Source organism: Lepus europaeus, chromosome 12 (assembly GCF_033115175.1).
Source record: "Lepus europaeus isolate LE1 chromosome 12, mLepTim1.pri, whole genome shotgun sequence".
Lineage (NCBI taxonomy): Eukaryota > Metazoa > Chordata > Mammalia > Lagomorpha > Leporidae > Lepus > Lepus europaeus.
In genome coordinates this window covers 9,001,780-9,017,344 of record NC_084838.1, presented here as the reverse complement: position 1 = coordinate 9,017,344, position 15,565 = coordinate 9,001,780, and the positions used below count along the sequence as shown (strand labels likewise).

The 15,565-nt window shown below is 44.3% G+C and overlaps 1 protein-coding gene across 12 annotated transcripts in view; it reads right to left on the bottom strand.

Moving 5' to 3' along the window:
* SCAI (suppressor of cancer cell invasion) overlaps window positions 1–15,565 on the bottom strand; it is a 171,847-nt gene that overhangs the window by 26,984 nt on the left and 129,298 nt on the right. For 11 of the 12 annotated variants that reach the window (XM_062207554.1, XM_062207556.1, XM_062207565.1 and 8 more), the window contains one exon: window positions 3,278–3,350. The exons of the other annotated variant lie outside the window; for it this stretch is intronic. In XM_062207554.1, coding sequence (XP_062063538.1) covers window positions 3,278–3,350 — 73 coding nt within the window. The remainder of the gene's footprint in view (window positions 1–3,277; window positions 3,351–15,565) is intronic. 12 annotated transcript variants of the gene reach the window in all.

Here is a 15,565-nt window from a genome sequence, read left to right as displayed (position 1 = left end):
AATGCAGTCAGAGATCTGGAAGTCTATTCCTACTGCCTTCCTCTCCCACATCCAGTGCACTGCCAGACCCGTTGGTCTGTGGGCTCAGTGTCTTCGGAAGCCAGTTACTCAGTCATTCCCCTAGCTCTGCTCCCACCATTTCCTTATTTCCAATCAATGCCCCTTCCAATTCATTCTCCACAGGTTAAGTGGAGAGTTGCCATGTTACTCATTTATTCAAAAATCTTTTGATGTTTTCCCATTAGTCTCTACTTGAACAGCTTAACAAATCTTAAAGGGGTGTTATCACTTTAGGCCACAATTCTAAACTCTACTCTTTAGCCAGAAGGAACTACTTTAATTTCTGTAAATGTTCCAAGAACTCTCTTACCTCAGGCTCATAGCAGGTGCAATTTCTCTGCTGGAATCTCTTGTTCAGGCTTTCCCCCTCTTGCATCTAATCCTAAATGTCCTTAACGTTCACTTTAGATGTTGTCCTGGCCCCTTCCTTCACCCTCCCTGCCGGTCAGGAGTTCCTAGTAGTGTTTGTGTACCTCCGCCGAGGAGACACAGAGAGCACTTACAGGAAGTGGCTGCTAGGCTGTCTCTGTCTCCCTGGAGACAGGAGGATGTGCGAGGAACAGAACTGTCAGGTCAGAGTGCCTAGCTCCGGCATCTAGCATAATACTTGACAAAACAAGTGTTGAATAAATGTTTGTTAATTGAATGAAGAAACTCTTGGCTAATGAAAGAAAAACAGGCACTAGGTACCAGATATGTAAGAAGCTTGTCGGGCATTCTAATTAGTTCTTCTGGCCAGATAGAGGGTTGACCCCTTTTGCAGAGGTGAATAGCAATAATGCCTATTTGAATAAATCCAAAATGTTTACCACAAAAGAATTTCCCATCTGCTTATATAATTAAACAATTCATTTACGGTAGTAGAGATCTATGTTTTATAGCACAAAGATCGGATACTGAACCAAAAAATGTTAAGGAACTATACTACAACTAAGCATATTAAAAACAAGGGGCCAGCGCCGTGGCTTAACAGGCTAATCCTCCGCCTTGCGGCGCTGGCACACCGGGTTCTAGTCCCGGTCGGGGCACCGGATTCTATCCCGGTTGCCCCTCTTCCAGGCCAGCTCCCTGCTATAGCCCGGGAAGGCAGTGGAGGATGGCCCAAGTCCTTGGGCCCTGTACCCGCATGGGAGACCAGGAAAAGCACCTGGCTCCTGGCTTCGGATCAGCGCAATGCGCCGGCCGCAGCGGCCATTGGAGGGTGAACCAACGGCAAAAAGGAAGACCTTTCTCTCTGTCTCTCTCTCGCACTATCCACTCTGCCTGTAAAAAACAAAAAACAAAAAACAAGGCTAGCTGGGCTGGCACTGGGCACAGTGGGTTAGGCTGCCACCTACAACCCCGGCATCCCACATGAGTCTCGGCTGTTCACTTCCGATACAGCTGCCTGCTAGTGTGCCTGGGAAAGAAGCGAAAGATAACCCAAGTACTTGAGGCCCTGCCACCCACGTGGAAGTCGGGGATAGAGTTCCAGGCTCCTGGCTTCGGCCTGGCTGAGCCCTGGCCATTGTGGCTATATGGGAAGTAAACCAGCAAATAGAAGATCTTTCTCTCTTTCTCTCTAACTCTGCCTTTAATCTTTAAAAGCAAAACAAAGAGAAACAATGATAGCACATATTGAGTACTTACGGTGTACCTACCATTATTGTATCAGGTAGGTAATATTATTTCGATTGGATAGATGAAGAAGCTGACAGACTGGCTGAGTAATTTCCCAAGGTCAAAAAGCTAGTAAGTGGCTAAACCAGGGCTCAGATCAATCAGTTACCGCCAAAGTCTGTGCTTTTCTCCTCGAAACAATCTTCAGACCAAATAATCTTGGTATTAACCATTTGACCACATAATTTTAAGTACAGCTCCGTTATGATAGAACAGACTGGTAGCAAAAAGTACTCTTAAAAAATCGGGAGGGTTTGTACTACTCCAGCAAAGCTAGCAGGATAACAAAATCTCAAAGCAGGAGGTCTTGCCGTTGTTTTGAAGGTAAGTTCTATCCCTTAGTAATTTGACTCTTGGCTCTGTGAACTTGCTATTTCTCCATGTTCCTCCCTGGGAAACAGGAGAACTTACCTTCAAACAACGGGAGAATCTCCAGCTTCTCTCAGGCATTCACTTCCTGTGTCAAGCTACGTCAGCAGACGGGCTTCTGGCTGGGGAGCGGCAGTAAAGTGCCGTCTCCCACAGAGACATCAGCACTATTCACAGTCAGGGAGATGGTGAGACAGTGACAAGGACTGCTAAAACGGCGCTACGGCTTATTTAGTATTTCGCCTACTAAATGAGAGGGAGCTCAATGGTGTGTGTCACCCTGAAGGACAATCCACTGAGGACAAAACTCTTAATTCCCAGCCATTGGAGAAGTGGCCAAAACACTAACCTGTCTGGCCGGCAAACACAGAAGAGGTTCTTTTATGCAAGAAGTATAAGTAGAACGTGAATAAAAGAAACTCTTTAAGTTGTGCCAGTTAGGATACCCTAACTCTTATACTCAAGCTGAGTTTTCTAGACCAGTCATCTTCTGGTCTTAGAAGGTGCCTGCCTATACTATATAATCAAAAAATCTGGTAAATCGGCTGGCACCACAGCTCACTAGGCTAATCCTCTGCCTGCAGCGCCAGCACACCGGGTTCTAGTCCTGGTTGGGGTTCCGGATTCTGTCCCGGTTGCTCCTCTTCCAGGCCAGCTCTCTGCTGTGGCCCAGGAAGGCAGTGGAGGATGGCCCAAGTGCTTGGGCCCTGCACCCACATGGGAAACCAGGAGAAGCACCTGGCTCCTGGCTTTGGATCTGTATAGCGCCAGCTGTAGTGGCCATTTGGGGTTGAACCAATGGAAGGAAGACCTTTCTGTCTCTCTCACTGTCTAACTCTGCCTGTCAAAAAAATAAAAAATCTAGTAAATCTATATTACATGGCCATGGCAAGTCAGCCAAAAAAACACCTATAAAACAAATTTCAAAGTGTATGAATCAGGAGATCAATAGCAAGGAACAAGACCATCCTTCTCAGGGGCAAATTATCTCAAAGCTAACAGCACCGAATGAAAGGACTCCAGTTATTGTCAAGGCTTCAGGGTGTTTTTCATTTTGACACCTGCCACATTAAACATCAAAAACTCACATGTGATCATTATGGGAGGAAAAGCAAAGATCAGTATTATTCAAAATGTAGACAGTGTTTATTAGCGACCTATGAGGACACCAGGTAATGAGGGAACATACCTTGTAAAGCTTTTGGATATGCTGTAGGAGAAAGCAAGCACACTAGGGGCTGTCCAAACAAGTTTGTGAAGTTCTGTAATATACAAGAATTTAAAACTGGCATTAAAGACCTACCAAAAACCATTTCTTAGAAACTTTCCAAAGCACATCATTTGCATAATGACTGGGCCCGTTAATTCAAGAGCAGACACAGAAACATCAGTAAGACTTGGAGACTGCCATTCATATACAATTACCATGCCTAGTAGGCTCTCTTAAAGGTTTTCAGTCAAAACAACAAAGTAAGTGATCAACTGATTTTTCAAATAAAGGCATCTATATGTTGCTGTAGGGAGAAATCATGTTGCTGTCTTCAACAGGCTCCTCCAGTGGGCAAGGCATACTAGTACAGAAAGAGCAAATCCTGATCTAGGATCAGGCTTTCAGCCTCCAAGGTGCCAAAAGTGATTTCAAGGCAGGTAAAGAATGGATCCATCTCTTAGTGTGGCTCATTGTAACTGTTCAGATAGAATGGTGCATAAAACTGTAATGTCAAGGTGTTAATTTATAATGAAAATTGCACTGACATTCAAACTACAACTCTGTATAATTAAGGCTATCCTTTCTCTAAGGGTAGATCAACATGAGAAGTAAAATCATACATTGTTTGTTAAAACAACAAGAAAGATAACACTCCTGGAAGTAAACTTAATAAGAAATGAAAAAAATAACTATAACGTACTCCTGAATGACAAAGATGAAGACTTGAACAAATGCAAAGAGATATTCTGTTCTTAGAGATGAATCCATTCTAAAATGCCATTATACCAATCTATTAAAGTTTGAATCAATCTCAACAAAAATAGCCACAGATCTTTTTTCCCCCTAAAACTACAAAAGGTAAATCCCAGGTTCATGTAGGAAAATTAATTGTCCAAGAAGACTCTAAGAAAAGCAAAGATGGAGAACTAGACTCATCAGATATTATAATACACTTTAAAGCCTCAGTAACTAAAAATACATGGCACTGGTTCAAGGGTGTATTAGAATGAATAATCCAGAATTAGACCCCCAAACATTTAGGACTTCTGTATATATGATAAAGGTAAAAACTCAAATTAGTCAGGAAAATTGGACAGCCATCTAGAAAAAAAGGTGGTTCTCCTCATCTCCCACCCCCATATACTAAGATAAATTCCAAATACAGCAAAGATTTAAATGTAGAAAATAAAATAAAAGTGGTAAAAAAATATAGTAAGAGACCTGGAAAATCTTCCTATTATGATGAACTAAGATTAATAAACTAAGTTATATACAAGTCAAAAGCCTGTGCATAGTGAAATACAGCTTAAACTAATTAAAAAACCCAAATGATGGAGCTGACATTGTGGCACAGTAGGTGAAGCTGCCACCTTTGACACTGGTATCCCATTTGAGCACCAGTTCAAGTCCTGGCTGCTTCACTTCGAATCCAGCTCCCTGTTAATGTGCCCAAGAAAGCAGTGGAAAATGGTCCAAGTACTTTGGCCCCTGCACCCACATGGAAGACCCAGATGAAGTTCCTGGCTCCTGGCTTCAGCCTGGCCCAGCCTCAGTTGTTGCAGCCATTTAGGGAATAAACTGGCAGATGGGAGATCTCTCTCTTTCTCTGTCTCTTCACCTCTCTCTGTAACTCTGCCTTTCAATAAATAAATCTTAAAAAAAAATACAATGATGAACTGAAGACAATGTGAAACTCACATTCTAAAAGATTAACCTCAATATATAAAGAGTTTCTCCACACACATAAGAAAACAACCCACTGGCCCAATAGAAAAGAGGATGGAAGATAACAGAACTCACAGGAAAGAAAGATAATTGGTTCACATATATGAAAAGATGATCAACCTTACAGATAATAAGAGAAAAATCAAGGCTATGCTGAAAATACTGCTTTTTTACCTGTCAGTTAAGAAACAATTCCAAAAGTTTAAGACTGTACACTGTTGGCAAGAATGTGGGACACACACACTCACAGGTAGATGGCAGGAATATAACTTAGTACAAACATGTTAGAAAACAATTTGGTTGCATCCATTAAATTCAAATGCACATGTGATTAATAAAGAACTTCCAAAACTGGGAACGCTGCCTGCACATAACATTCTCTAACCCAAAAAATAACAAAAATTCAGTTGTTCCTTGAAGCACTGTTAGCAATAGTGAAGGATTGAAAACAACTGAATAACCATTTGAAAATACAGTGAAATATGCAGCTATGAGAAAGAAATGAGTTCTTGGGTATGGCTACTGTGGTGCAGTGGGGGAGCTTGCATTCCACACAGGAGTGTCTGGGGTTAGTCCCACCTTCGCTTTCCAGGCCAGCTTCCTGTTAATGTGCATGGGAAGCAGCACGTGATGGTCAAAGTACTTTGTTTCCTGCCACTAATGTGAGACATCTGGAAGAGTTCCCGGCTTCCAGCTTCTGTCCCGGCTGTTGCATGCATTTGGGAAATGAACCAGTGGGTGGAAGATCTTTTCTCCCTCTCTGTGTCTCCTTCTCTGTCACTCTTTCAAATAATAAATAAATAAATACTTTAAAAATTCTATATAAAATGATATGAAAGATCTCCAAAATTTCTTATTAAATGCAGAACAATACAGCAGAGTGTACACAGGATGCTACCATCATTTACATAGCTAAGAAGACTAACAACTATGTATTTGTTTTGGTTTAGATATGCATTTGTTATAATGCCTTGAAGGATCAACAAGAAATAGTCAGTAGTGATTCCTGACAGGAAGAGATGGGTGAGAAGAAGAGACTTCACAATACAGGTTAAGCGGGGCCATCACTGTGATGTAGTGGGTAAAGCCGCCGCCTGCAGTGCCAGCATCTCATATGAGCGCCAGTTTGAGTCCTGGCTGTTCCACTTCCGATCCAGCTCTCTGCTATGGCCTAGAAAAGCAGTGGAAGATGGCCCAAGTCCTAGGGCCTCTGCACCCGTGTAGGAGACCTGGAAGAAGCTCCTGGTTCCTGCCTTCGGATCGGCGCAGCTCTGGCCGCTGTGGCCAATTGGGGAGTGAACCAGTGGATGGAAGACCTCTCTCTCTGCCTCTCCTTCTGCCTCTGCGTAACTTTAACTTTCAAATAAATAAATAAAATCTGAAATGCTCTGAAATCTAAAACTTTTGAATATTGATAGTTTGGGATTTGGAGCATTTTCAGATAGTTGTAAAAAAGAACATTGATGCAGTGTGCCGGCCGCAGAGCGCCGGCAACGGTAGCCATTGAGGGTTGAACAAACGGAAAAAGGAAGACCTTTCTCTCTATCTCTCTTTCACTGTCCACTCTGCCTATCAAAAAAAAAAAAAAATAGTTGTTTTTTTTTTTTTGTGGGGGAGTGATTCCTTTGGATTTTCTAAATATAAATCACACTATCTGCAACTAATGATTTTCAACTCTCTTTCTGGCATTTATATCTATTATTCCTGTTTTGTTTCCCCTTTCACTAGTCTGAACAACTTTTGTTACTGTTTTATTTTAAGAATGTTATAGAACTCTGGTCAAGACCAAAACAGGTTTCTATCATAATAATAGCAAGTATTGCTTTTTTTCTTGCCGAGTTTCACTGCAAATACTATCAGTGTTTCTAAGTGTAAGTTGGCTGTTAAATACAGAAGTTCGTCCTTAGAATTTGGTGTTCTAGTTAAGAATAGACACTGAATTTTATTACATTTACAAAATGACTACAGATAAGCAGTGAGTTTTCTTATTTATCCTTTTGTCACAGTATTAATATTGCTTAATTTTCATATACTTAGCCTTAATGAATGATTCAGATAAACTCTTTTGACAGATATTCTGTTAATAAGTCTATTTCTATTTACTAGTATTTCATTTAGTTTTTTTTTTTTACCATATACTAGCAAGCTAACCAGGGTAGAGTTGTGTGTATGTGTATGTGTGTGTGTGTATGTGTGCTATTTTATTTTTAGAAATACTGTCATTTTATAGTCGTTCCTACCAATTACTGAATACTATCTAGTTTCTGATAGGCTTCTTAGCTCCTAACCTATAATCATAACAATCTTATAAATATCACTACTGGTAACTTATTTTATTATTATTATTTTTAAAAAGTTTACTTATTTATCTGAAAGCAAAGTGGCAGAGACTTCTTCCATTTGCTGGTTCACTCCCTAAAAGCCCACAACAGCCAGGGTTAGGCCAGGCTGAAGCCAGGAACTCCATTTGGTCTCCCACATAGGTAGCAGGAACCCAGGTACTTGGGCATCATTCACTCCCAAGAGCATTAGCAGGAAGCTGGATCGGAAACAGAGAGCAGGCACTCTGATACAGGATACAGGATGCAGGCATCCTGGTCAGCAGCTTACCATGCTGTGCCACAGTGCCTGACCCCACAAGCTATTTTACAGAGAAGGAAAGAGGCTCAGTGAATCCAAGGACACATTAAAGGCCACACAGGTGTGAAGCAAGACTCGTACCTTACACTTTACACAAAAATCCACTCAACATGGATCACGGACCTGAATATATGACCCCATACTATCAAATTATTAGGGAACACTGGGGAAACTGCAGGACATTGGCATAGGCAAACAGTTCTGGAAAAGACCCCAGAGGTACAGGCAATCAAAGCCAAAATTGACAAATGGGATTACAACTAATTGAGAAGCTTCCGCACTGCAAAACAAACACTCAGCAAAGGGCAGAGGCAACAGACAGAATGGGAGAAATTATTTGCAAACTATGCAACTGATAAAGGATTAATAACAAGAATATATAAAGAACTCAAGAAACTCAACAACAACAGAACAAACAACTCAGTGAAGAAACAGGCAAAGGACTTAAACAGACATTTTTCAAAAGAAGAAATCCAAATCGCCAACAGATACATGAAAAAAATGCTCAGGATCACTAGCCATCAGGGAAATGCAAATCAAAGCCACAATGAGGTTTCACCTCACCCCAGTTACAGTGGCTTTCATACAGAAATCAGCAAACAACAAATGCTGGCAAAGATGTGGGGAAAAAGGTATCCAAATCCATTGTTGGTGGGGATGTAAACTTGTGCAGCCACCAATGGAGGACAGTATAGAGACACCTCCGAAATCTGAATATAGACTCACCAAATGACCCAGCCTTTCCACCCCTAGGAATTAACCCAAGGGAAATGAAATAAGCATCTAAAAGAGTTATCTGTACCCCCATGTTTATTGCAGTTCAATTCACAATAGATAAGATAAGAAATCAACCCAAATGTTTGTCAACTGAAGACTGGATAAAAAATTTATGGGATATGTGCACCATGGACTACTAAACAGTGGTAAAAAAAAATGAAATCCTGTTGTTTGCAACAAAATGGGTGAAACTGGAAAACATCATACTTAGTGAAATAAGCCAGTCCCAAAAGGACAATGTCACATATTCTCCCTGATCTATGGTAACTAATAGAACACTAAAGGTAAACTATAGAAGTGAAATTGACACTTGAAGACACAATGACGTTGAACAGCCCTTGCCTTGACTGTTGAGGGACAGTTTTTTTCCCCCATACTATCCGTTGAACTCTTTACTTAGTATAGAGTTAATCTCATGAGTATAAAGTTAATTGAAAATAGATCTTAGTAAAAAACAAGAATGGGAATAGAAGAAGGAGAGGCAGAAGTATGGGAACAAGATAGAGTGGGAAGAATCACTATGTTCTTAAAGTTGTATTTATGAAGTGCATGAAGTTTGTACACCTTAAATAAAAGGTTTCTGGGGAAAAAAAGAAAATGAAGGCCGGCGCCGTGGCTCAATAGGCTAATCCTCCACCTTGCAGCACCGGCACACCGGGTTCTAGTCCCAGTCGGGGCACCAGATTCTGTCCGGTTACCCCTCTTCCAGGCCAGCTCTCTGCTATGGCCCGGGAAGGCAGTGGAGGATGGCCCAAGTGCTTGGGTCCTGCACCCCATGGGAGACCAGGAGAAGCACCTGGCTCCTGGCTTCGGATCAGTGTGGTGCGCCGGCTGCAGCATGCCAGCCGCGGCGGCCATTGGAGGGTGAACCAACAGCAAAGGAAGACCTTTCTCTCTTTCTCTCTCTCTCACAATCCACTCTGCCTGTCAAAAATAAAAAAATAAAAAAAAAGAAAAAATAGCAGGTAGAAATGCACAGGATGTAAAATAAGTTCTATAGTTTCATCAGAGGGACAAGTACTACATATGAAAACACAGCACAGAGTACAGTTAACAGCACAGACTTTACAGCAAAATGCTGTTTGTCCCAACTTTGCCATATACTAGTTCTGTGTATGACCTTCAGCAACTTAACTTTCATGTGCCTTCCTTTTCTTATCAGCAAAATGAGAATAATAAAAGTACCATACTGGGTTGTGTGAGGATTAAATGTGTATACATAATGTGGTTAGAACAGTGCATGGCACCAGTAGTCCCGATATAAAAATTACCTGTCATGATTATTTAGAAAAATAAAGTAAGAAAAGTACCTAAAAAGTGTTGAGGAGGGCCGGCATTGGGGCACAGCTGCTTAAGCCAATGCTTGCAATGCCAACATCCCATATTGGGTTCAAGTCTCTGCTGCTCAGCTTCATCTAGCTCACTGCTAATGAGCCTGAGAAAGCAGCAGAAGATGGCATAAGAAGTACTTGGGTCCCTGCCACTCACGTGGGAGACCCAGATGGAGGTTCTGGCTTGTGGCTTCGGCCTGATCCAGTCCCATCTACTATGAACACTTGGGGAGTAAACCAATAGATGGGAGCTCTTTCTCTCTGTCTCTCCCTCTCTCTCTTTGCCTCTTACCAATAAAATAATCTTTTTTTTAAGAGCTGAGGGGGGATATACTTTTTAAAAAAGACTTATTTATTTGAAAGGCAGAGATACAGTGTATGCGGGAGAGGGAGAAGAAGAGAGAGAGGGAGAGGGAGAGGGAGGGGGAGGGGGAGAGGGAGGGGGGAGGAGAGGGAGAGATCTTCCATCTCCTGCCTCACTTTCAAATGGCTGCAATGGCCGGGTCTAGACCAGGCTGAAGCCAGGAGCTTCTTCCAGTCTCCCACGTGGGCGCAGAGGCTCAAGCGCTTGGGCCATCTTCTGCTGCTTTCCTGGGTGCATTAACAAGGAGGTGGATCGGAAGTAGAGCAGCTGGGACTGGAACTGGCACCCATACGGGATGCCAGCACTGCAGGTGGAGGCTTAACCTTCCAGGCCACAGCGAGGTGTACACACAGCCCACCCAGAAAGGCCTTACTGAGAGGCTCCATTTGCTCAAACACCTCAACAACATGTGCCTCTTTGGGAGACGAATCACAGCAGAGGGAACAGGTACAGAGATCCTGAACAGAAGACTGGGATGGCTGAGAAATGGCAAGGAGCTCAGTGTGTCTGAAAACCACGCACCTGGGAGCCCAGCAAGGGAGTGCAGGGAGAGAGGAGGTGTGTGTGAGCAGAGCAAACACGCCTTGACTTTGAGTGAGCGGGGAAGCCACAGGAGCCTGAGAACGGAAGTGAACACCTGACTGAGGGGCACACCGGGAAGGGAACAGAGGCAGAGAGGAGGGGGCTGGCTGGGGAGCCACTGCAAGAACTCAGGTGAGTGACGATGGAGGCATGGACGAGGGGACAGCAGTGGAGGAGAGGAGATGCTGAGCTATTAGAGCACAGGATTTCCTGAAATGGATGTGGTGGAAAGAGGAATCAAGCATGAAAACAAGGACTTTGGCCGGGGCAAAAGCATGTGAAAGCATGATAGCCATTAACGGACACGGGGTAGGTCAGGGGGAAGAGGTCTAGGAATCTGCCTGGGGCATGTCCAGTAATTACCGAAGACGTGTGCTGTGGACAGTCAAGCTGAGTTCCAGAAAGAGGTGTGGCTGAGGCAATGACCGGGAAGCTGTCAGCACAGAGGTGGTAAACGGTCAGAACAGGGAGGGAAAGCACTGAAGGACTCAGCTGGAGGGACCTGGGCCTCGGGGGCACTGAGTGACAGGAGGCCAGAGAGACGCAGTCCACAGGTCACCGCCCCAAGGCAATCCTGCAACGGGAGTTTAGGTTCTGAAGGCTTCAACTGGACAAGAACATAGATGTCAGACGGCAGGGGCCGCCCAGGAGCTCATGGGAACCCAGCCCCAAAAGCCATATACACTCAGTGTGAGAATGAACTAAAACCAACTGAAACCAAACTCAATACCTGCTCGGCCCTCCACGTGGGCTCAAGACTGTGCCGAGCAACAGTGACAGAAGAGAGAGGAGTAAGGAGAGAGAGGGAAGGAGAGGGAGAGGGAGGGAGAAGGAGAGAGGGGGAAGGAGAGAGAGGGAATGAGAGGGAGAGAGAGGGAGAAGGAGACGGAGGGAGAAGGAAAGAGGGGGAAGGAGGGACAGAGGGAGGGAGAAAGAGAGAGAGAGACAGACAGACAGACAGACAGACACAGGGAGAGACAGAGAGAAAGAGAAATAATTCCTAAGGGTTGTCTCAAAAGCCGGCCCTCAAGCATATTTGTAGCCCAAATGTCTGTCACCTAGGTGATGCACAAAACACAATCCTAAACTGCTACGGCCTCCATGTGTCCGGTGCAAACCAGTGCAGACCCTCTGTGAAGGTACCTTCATCCTAGGACTCTGTGAGCTTCCCACAAATAATTACAGATAACAGTAAAAAAGCACCCAGGGAAACAAAACAGCATAAGGCATCAGGCAGCAAAGTCAGATTTTGGGTATAGGGATTACCAGATGGATAATAACTATACTTCTTAAATTTAAAAAACAAAAAAGATATTGAAAATAGGAAACTATAGGCCGGTGCCGCGGCTCACTAGGCTAATCCTCCGCCTTGCGGCGCCGGCACACCGGGTTCTAGTCCCGGTCGGGGCACCGATCCTGTCCCGGTTGCCCCTCTTCCAGGCCAGCTCTCTGCTGTGGCCAGGGAGTGCAGTGGAGGATAGCCCAAGTGCTTGGGCCCTGCACCCCATGGGAGACCAGGAGAAGCACCTGGCTCCTGCCATCGGATCAGCGCGGTGTGCCGGCCGCAGCACGCCTACCACGGCGGCCATTGGAGGGTGAACCAACGGCAAAAAGGAAGACCTTTCTCTCTGTCTCTCTCTCACTGTCCACTCTGCCTTTCAAAAATAATAATAATAAATAATAATAAAGAAAATAGGAAACTATAAAAAAGACAATGGAATTTTTTAAAAAATATTTACTTATTTATCTGAAAGGCAGAGTTAGAGAGAGGCAGAGGCAGAGAGAGAGAAATCTTCCATCTGCTGGTTCACTCGCCAAATAGCTGCAATGGCTGGAATTGGGCTGATTTGAAGCCAGAAGCCAGGGGCCAGGAGCCAGGAGCCTCTTTTAGGTCTCCCATGAGGGTGCAGGGGCCCAAGCACTTGGGCCACCTTCTACTGCTTTCCCAGGCCATAGCAGAGAGCTGCATCAGAAGTAGAGCGGCTGGGACTTGAACCAGCGCCCATATGGGATGCTGGCACTGCAGGCAGTGGCTTTACCTGCAATGCCATAGCACTAGCCCCACAATGGAATGTTCTTAAAAGAACCACACAGAACTTATAAAAGTGAAAAACACCATAACTGACATGAAACTCAACTGGCAATTTAATAACAAGTTAGACAAAGATGAAGCAAGAATTTAGAAACAGCTAGGTCCAAATAAACTATACAAACAAAATGATGGAAGAAAATACAGACACGAGCTTAGGAGATGTGGAAGACATAGTACAATGTGTACCACACGTATTTAATAAGAGTTCCTGAAGGAGAGAGGCTAGGATGGAGTCAATATTCAAAGAGATGGGGCTGGCGCCGTGGCTCACTTGGTTAATCCTCCGCCTGTGGCGCCAGCATCCCATATGGGCGCCAGGTTCTGGTCCTGGTTGCTCCTCTTCCCATCCAGCTCTCTGCTGTGGCCTGGGAGTGCAGTGGAGGATGGCCCAAGTGCTTGGGCCCTGCACCCACATGGGAGACAAGGAGCAAGCTCCTGGCTCCTGGCTTCGGATTGGCGTAGCTCCGGCCGTAGCGCCATTTAGGGGGGTGAACCAACGGAAGGAAGACCTTTCTCTCTGTCTGTCTCTCTCACTGTCTAACTCTGTCTGTCAAATTAAAAAAAATTATTAAAAAAATATTCAAAGAGATGATGGCAGGGAACTTCCCAGCAGTACTGAAAAACTCTGGCTTATCAACTTAAGAAGTCCCAACTTTGGCAAGCACCAAGGGGCTAAGCCAAACCATCGCAACAGAACTACAGAAATGCCAAGAGCACAGAGAAAGTCTTTCAAAACAGCAAGGAAAGGAACGAGAGTGAGGCTGACGGGCAGAAGAGATCTCACGTACCAGAATCTTGTTGTGGACCTTTTAATAGAACGGAGCAATCTGCAGACGCCACAGACTTCAGGAAGAGGCTGTTTACATAAATATGCCTGTTTTTACAAACATGGAGTCATGTTCACTGGCAGGGATCCAGCTGCTATAAATATTTAAGTGCTCAAAAGGATTTGCTTCCAAGGAAAAGACAGCTGAACCAAGGGCATTTATTTTTTAAACTTTCACTACTACTACATTACTAAAGGTAAGACCAATCAACTTGCCTGGTTTATCTCAAAGGAAACCTAAGAGTCACATAGAGGCCACTCCTGTCACATAGCTCTTGGGAGTAGTTCAATCACTCTCCTCCAAAACAGGGTTCAGACTAGTGTGCAAATGAAGCAATGAAGCAGACTGGTTCTGGGAACATCAGGTGAGATACTGAACATCCAAAGGGAAAGTGTCCTTAAGCAAGAAGGAAGGACAACAGGGCCTTCAATTAATCAATCAACATAAGAGACACAGGTAACAAAGATTTATGCATATAGAGGCTGGCAAGGTGGCACATTGGGTTAAGGTGCCACCTGCAGTGCCAGAATCCCACGTGGGCACCAGTTCCAGTTCTGGCTGCTCTACTTCTGATCCAGCTCTCTGCTAACGCACCTACGAAAGCAGCAGAAGGTGGCTCAAGTGCTTGGGTCCCTGCTCTCATGTGAGAGACCCAGATGAAACTCCTGGTTCCTGGCTTTGGTTGGCCCAGCCCTGCCAGCTGTGGCCATTTGGAGATTGAACCAGCAGATGGAAGATCTCTCTCCGCCTCTGCCTCTTCTCTCTGTAACTCTATCTTCCCAATAAATAAATAAATCTTATATTAAACATACATATATGTATACGTATATGTATATGTATATACATATAAACACACACACATTTCAGAAAGAGACAACATGTTGGTAACAATTACATTCCAGTCAGAATAGTTATATTTTATCTAGTAAATGAGACAGCCCAGGTTATAATACTGACATGAATTACCTGGTTCGAATGAGACAAGGCCTAGCTACACCCTTGTTTCCAACCTGTTTGCTAGACTGCACTCTGAAATGGCAAAGACAAGTAAGGAAGACAATACTGAGGAAAGTCACGAACACGAAAGGCACAGGCCGCTGGCATCCCATAGCGATGCTCTGCCCACTTCCAATCGAGCTCTCTGCTAATGCACCTGGGCAGGGAGTACAAGATGGCCCTAGTGCTCAGTCCCTGCCCACATCTGGGGGAGACGGGGTGGAGTTCCAGGTACCTGGCTTCTGCCTGGTGGAGCCCTAGCCATTGCAGCCACGTGGGGAGTGAACCAGAGGATAGAAAATTGATCTTTCTCAGTCCTCCCTCGCCCTCTAACTCTGTCTTTCCATCAACTAAATCTTTTTTTCTTTAAAGATTCATTTATTTATTTGAAAGTCAGAGTTACACAGAGAGAGAAGGAGAGGCAGAGAGAGAGAGAGAGATCTTCCATCTGCTGGTTCACTCCCCAATTGGCCACAATGGCCTGAGCTGTACCGATCTGAAGCCAGGAGACAGGAGCTTCTTCCAGGTCTCTCACATGGGTGCAGGGACCCAAGGACTTGGACCATCTTCTACTGTTTTCCCAGGCCATAACAGAGAGCTGAATTGGAAGTGGAGCAGTCAGGACTAAAACTGTCGCCCATATGGGATGCTGGCACTGCAGACGGCAGCTTTACCTGCTGTGACACAGCGCTGGCCCCTCCAACAAGTAAATCTTGGAAGGAAGGAAGGAAAGAAGGGAGGGAGAGAGAGAGAGAAAGAAACAAAGATAGATAGATTGATACAGGCAACCCCAAAAAGAAACAAATCAATGCAGAAGAAAATAGACAGCAGGCAGGGAGAAGGATTTTTAAATGATCACTGATATTCTCAAAGATAAAAAGCAAGATAATTATAAATGTGTGATACAGGTATATGTGTGTATAATAGGTGTAT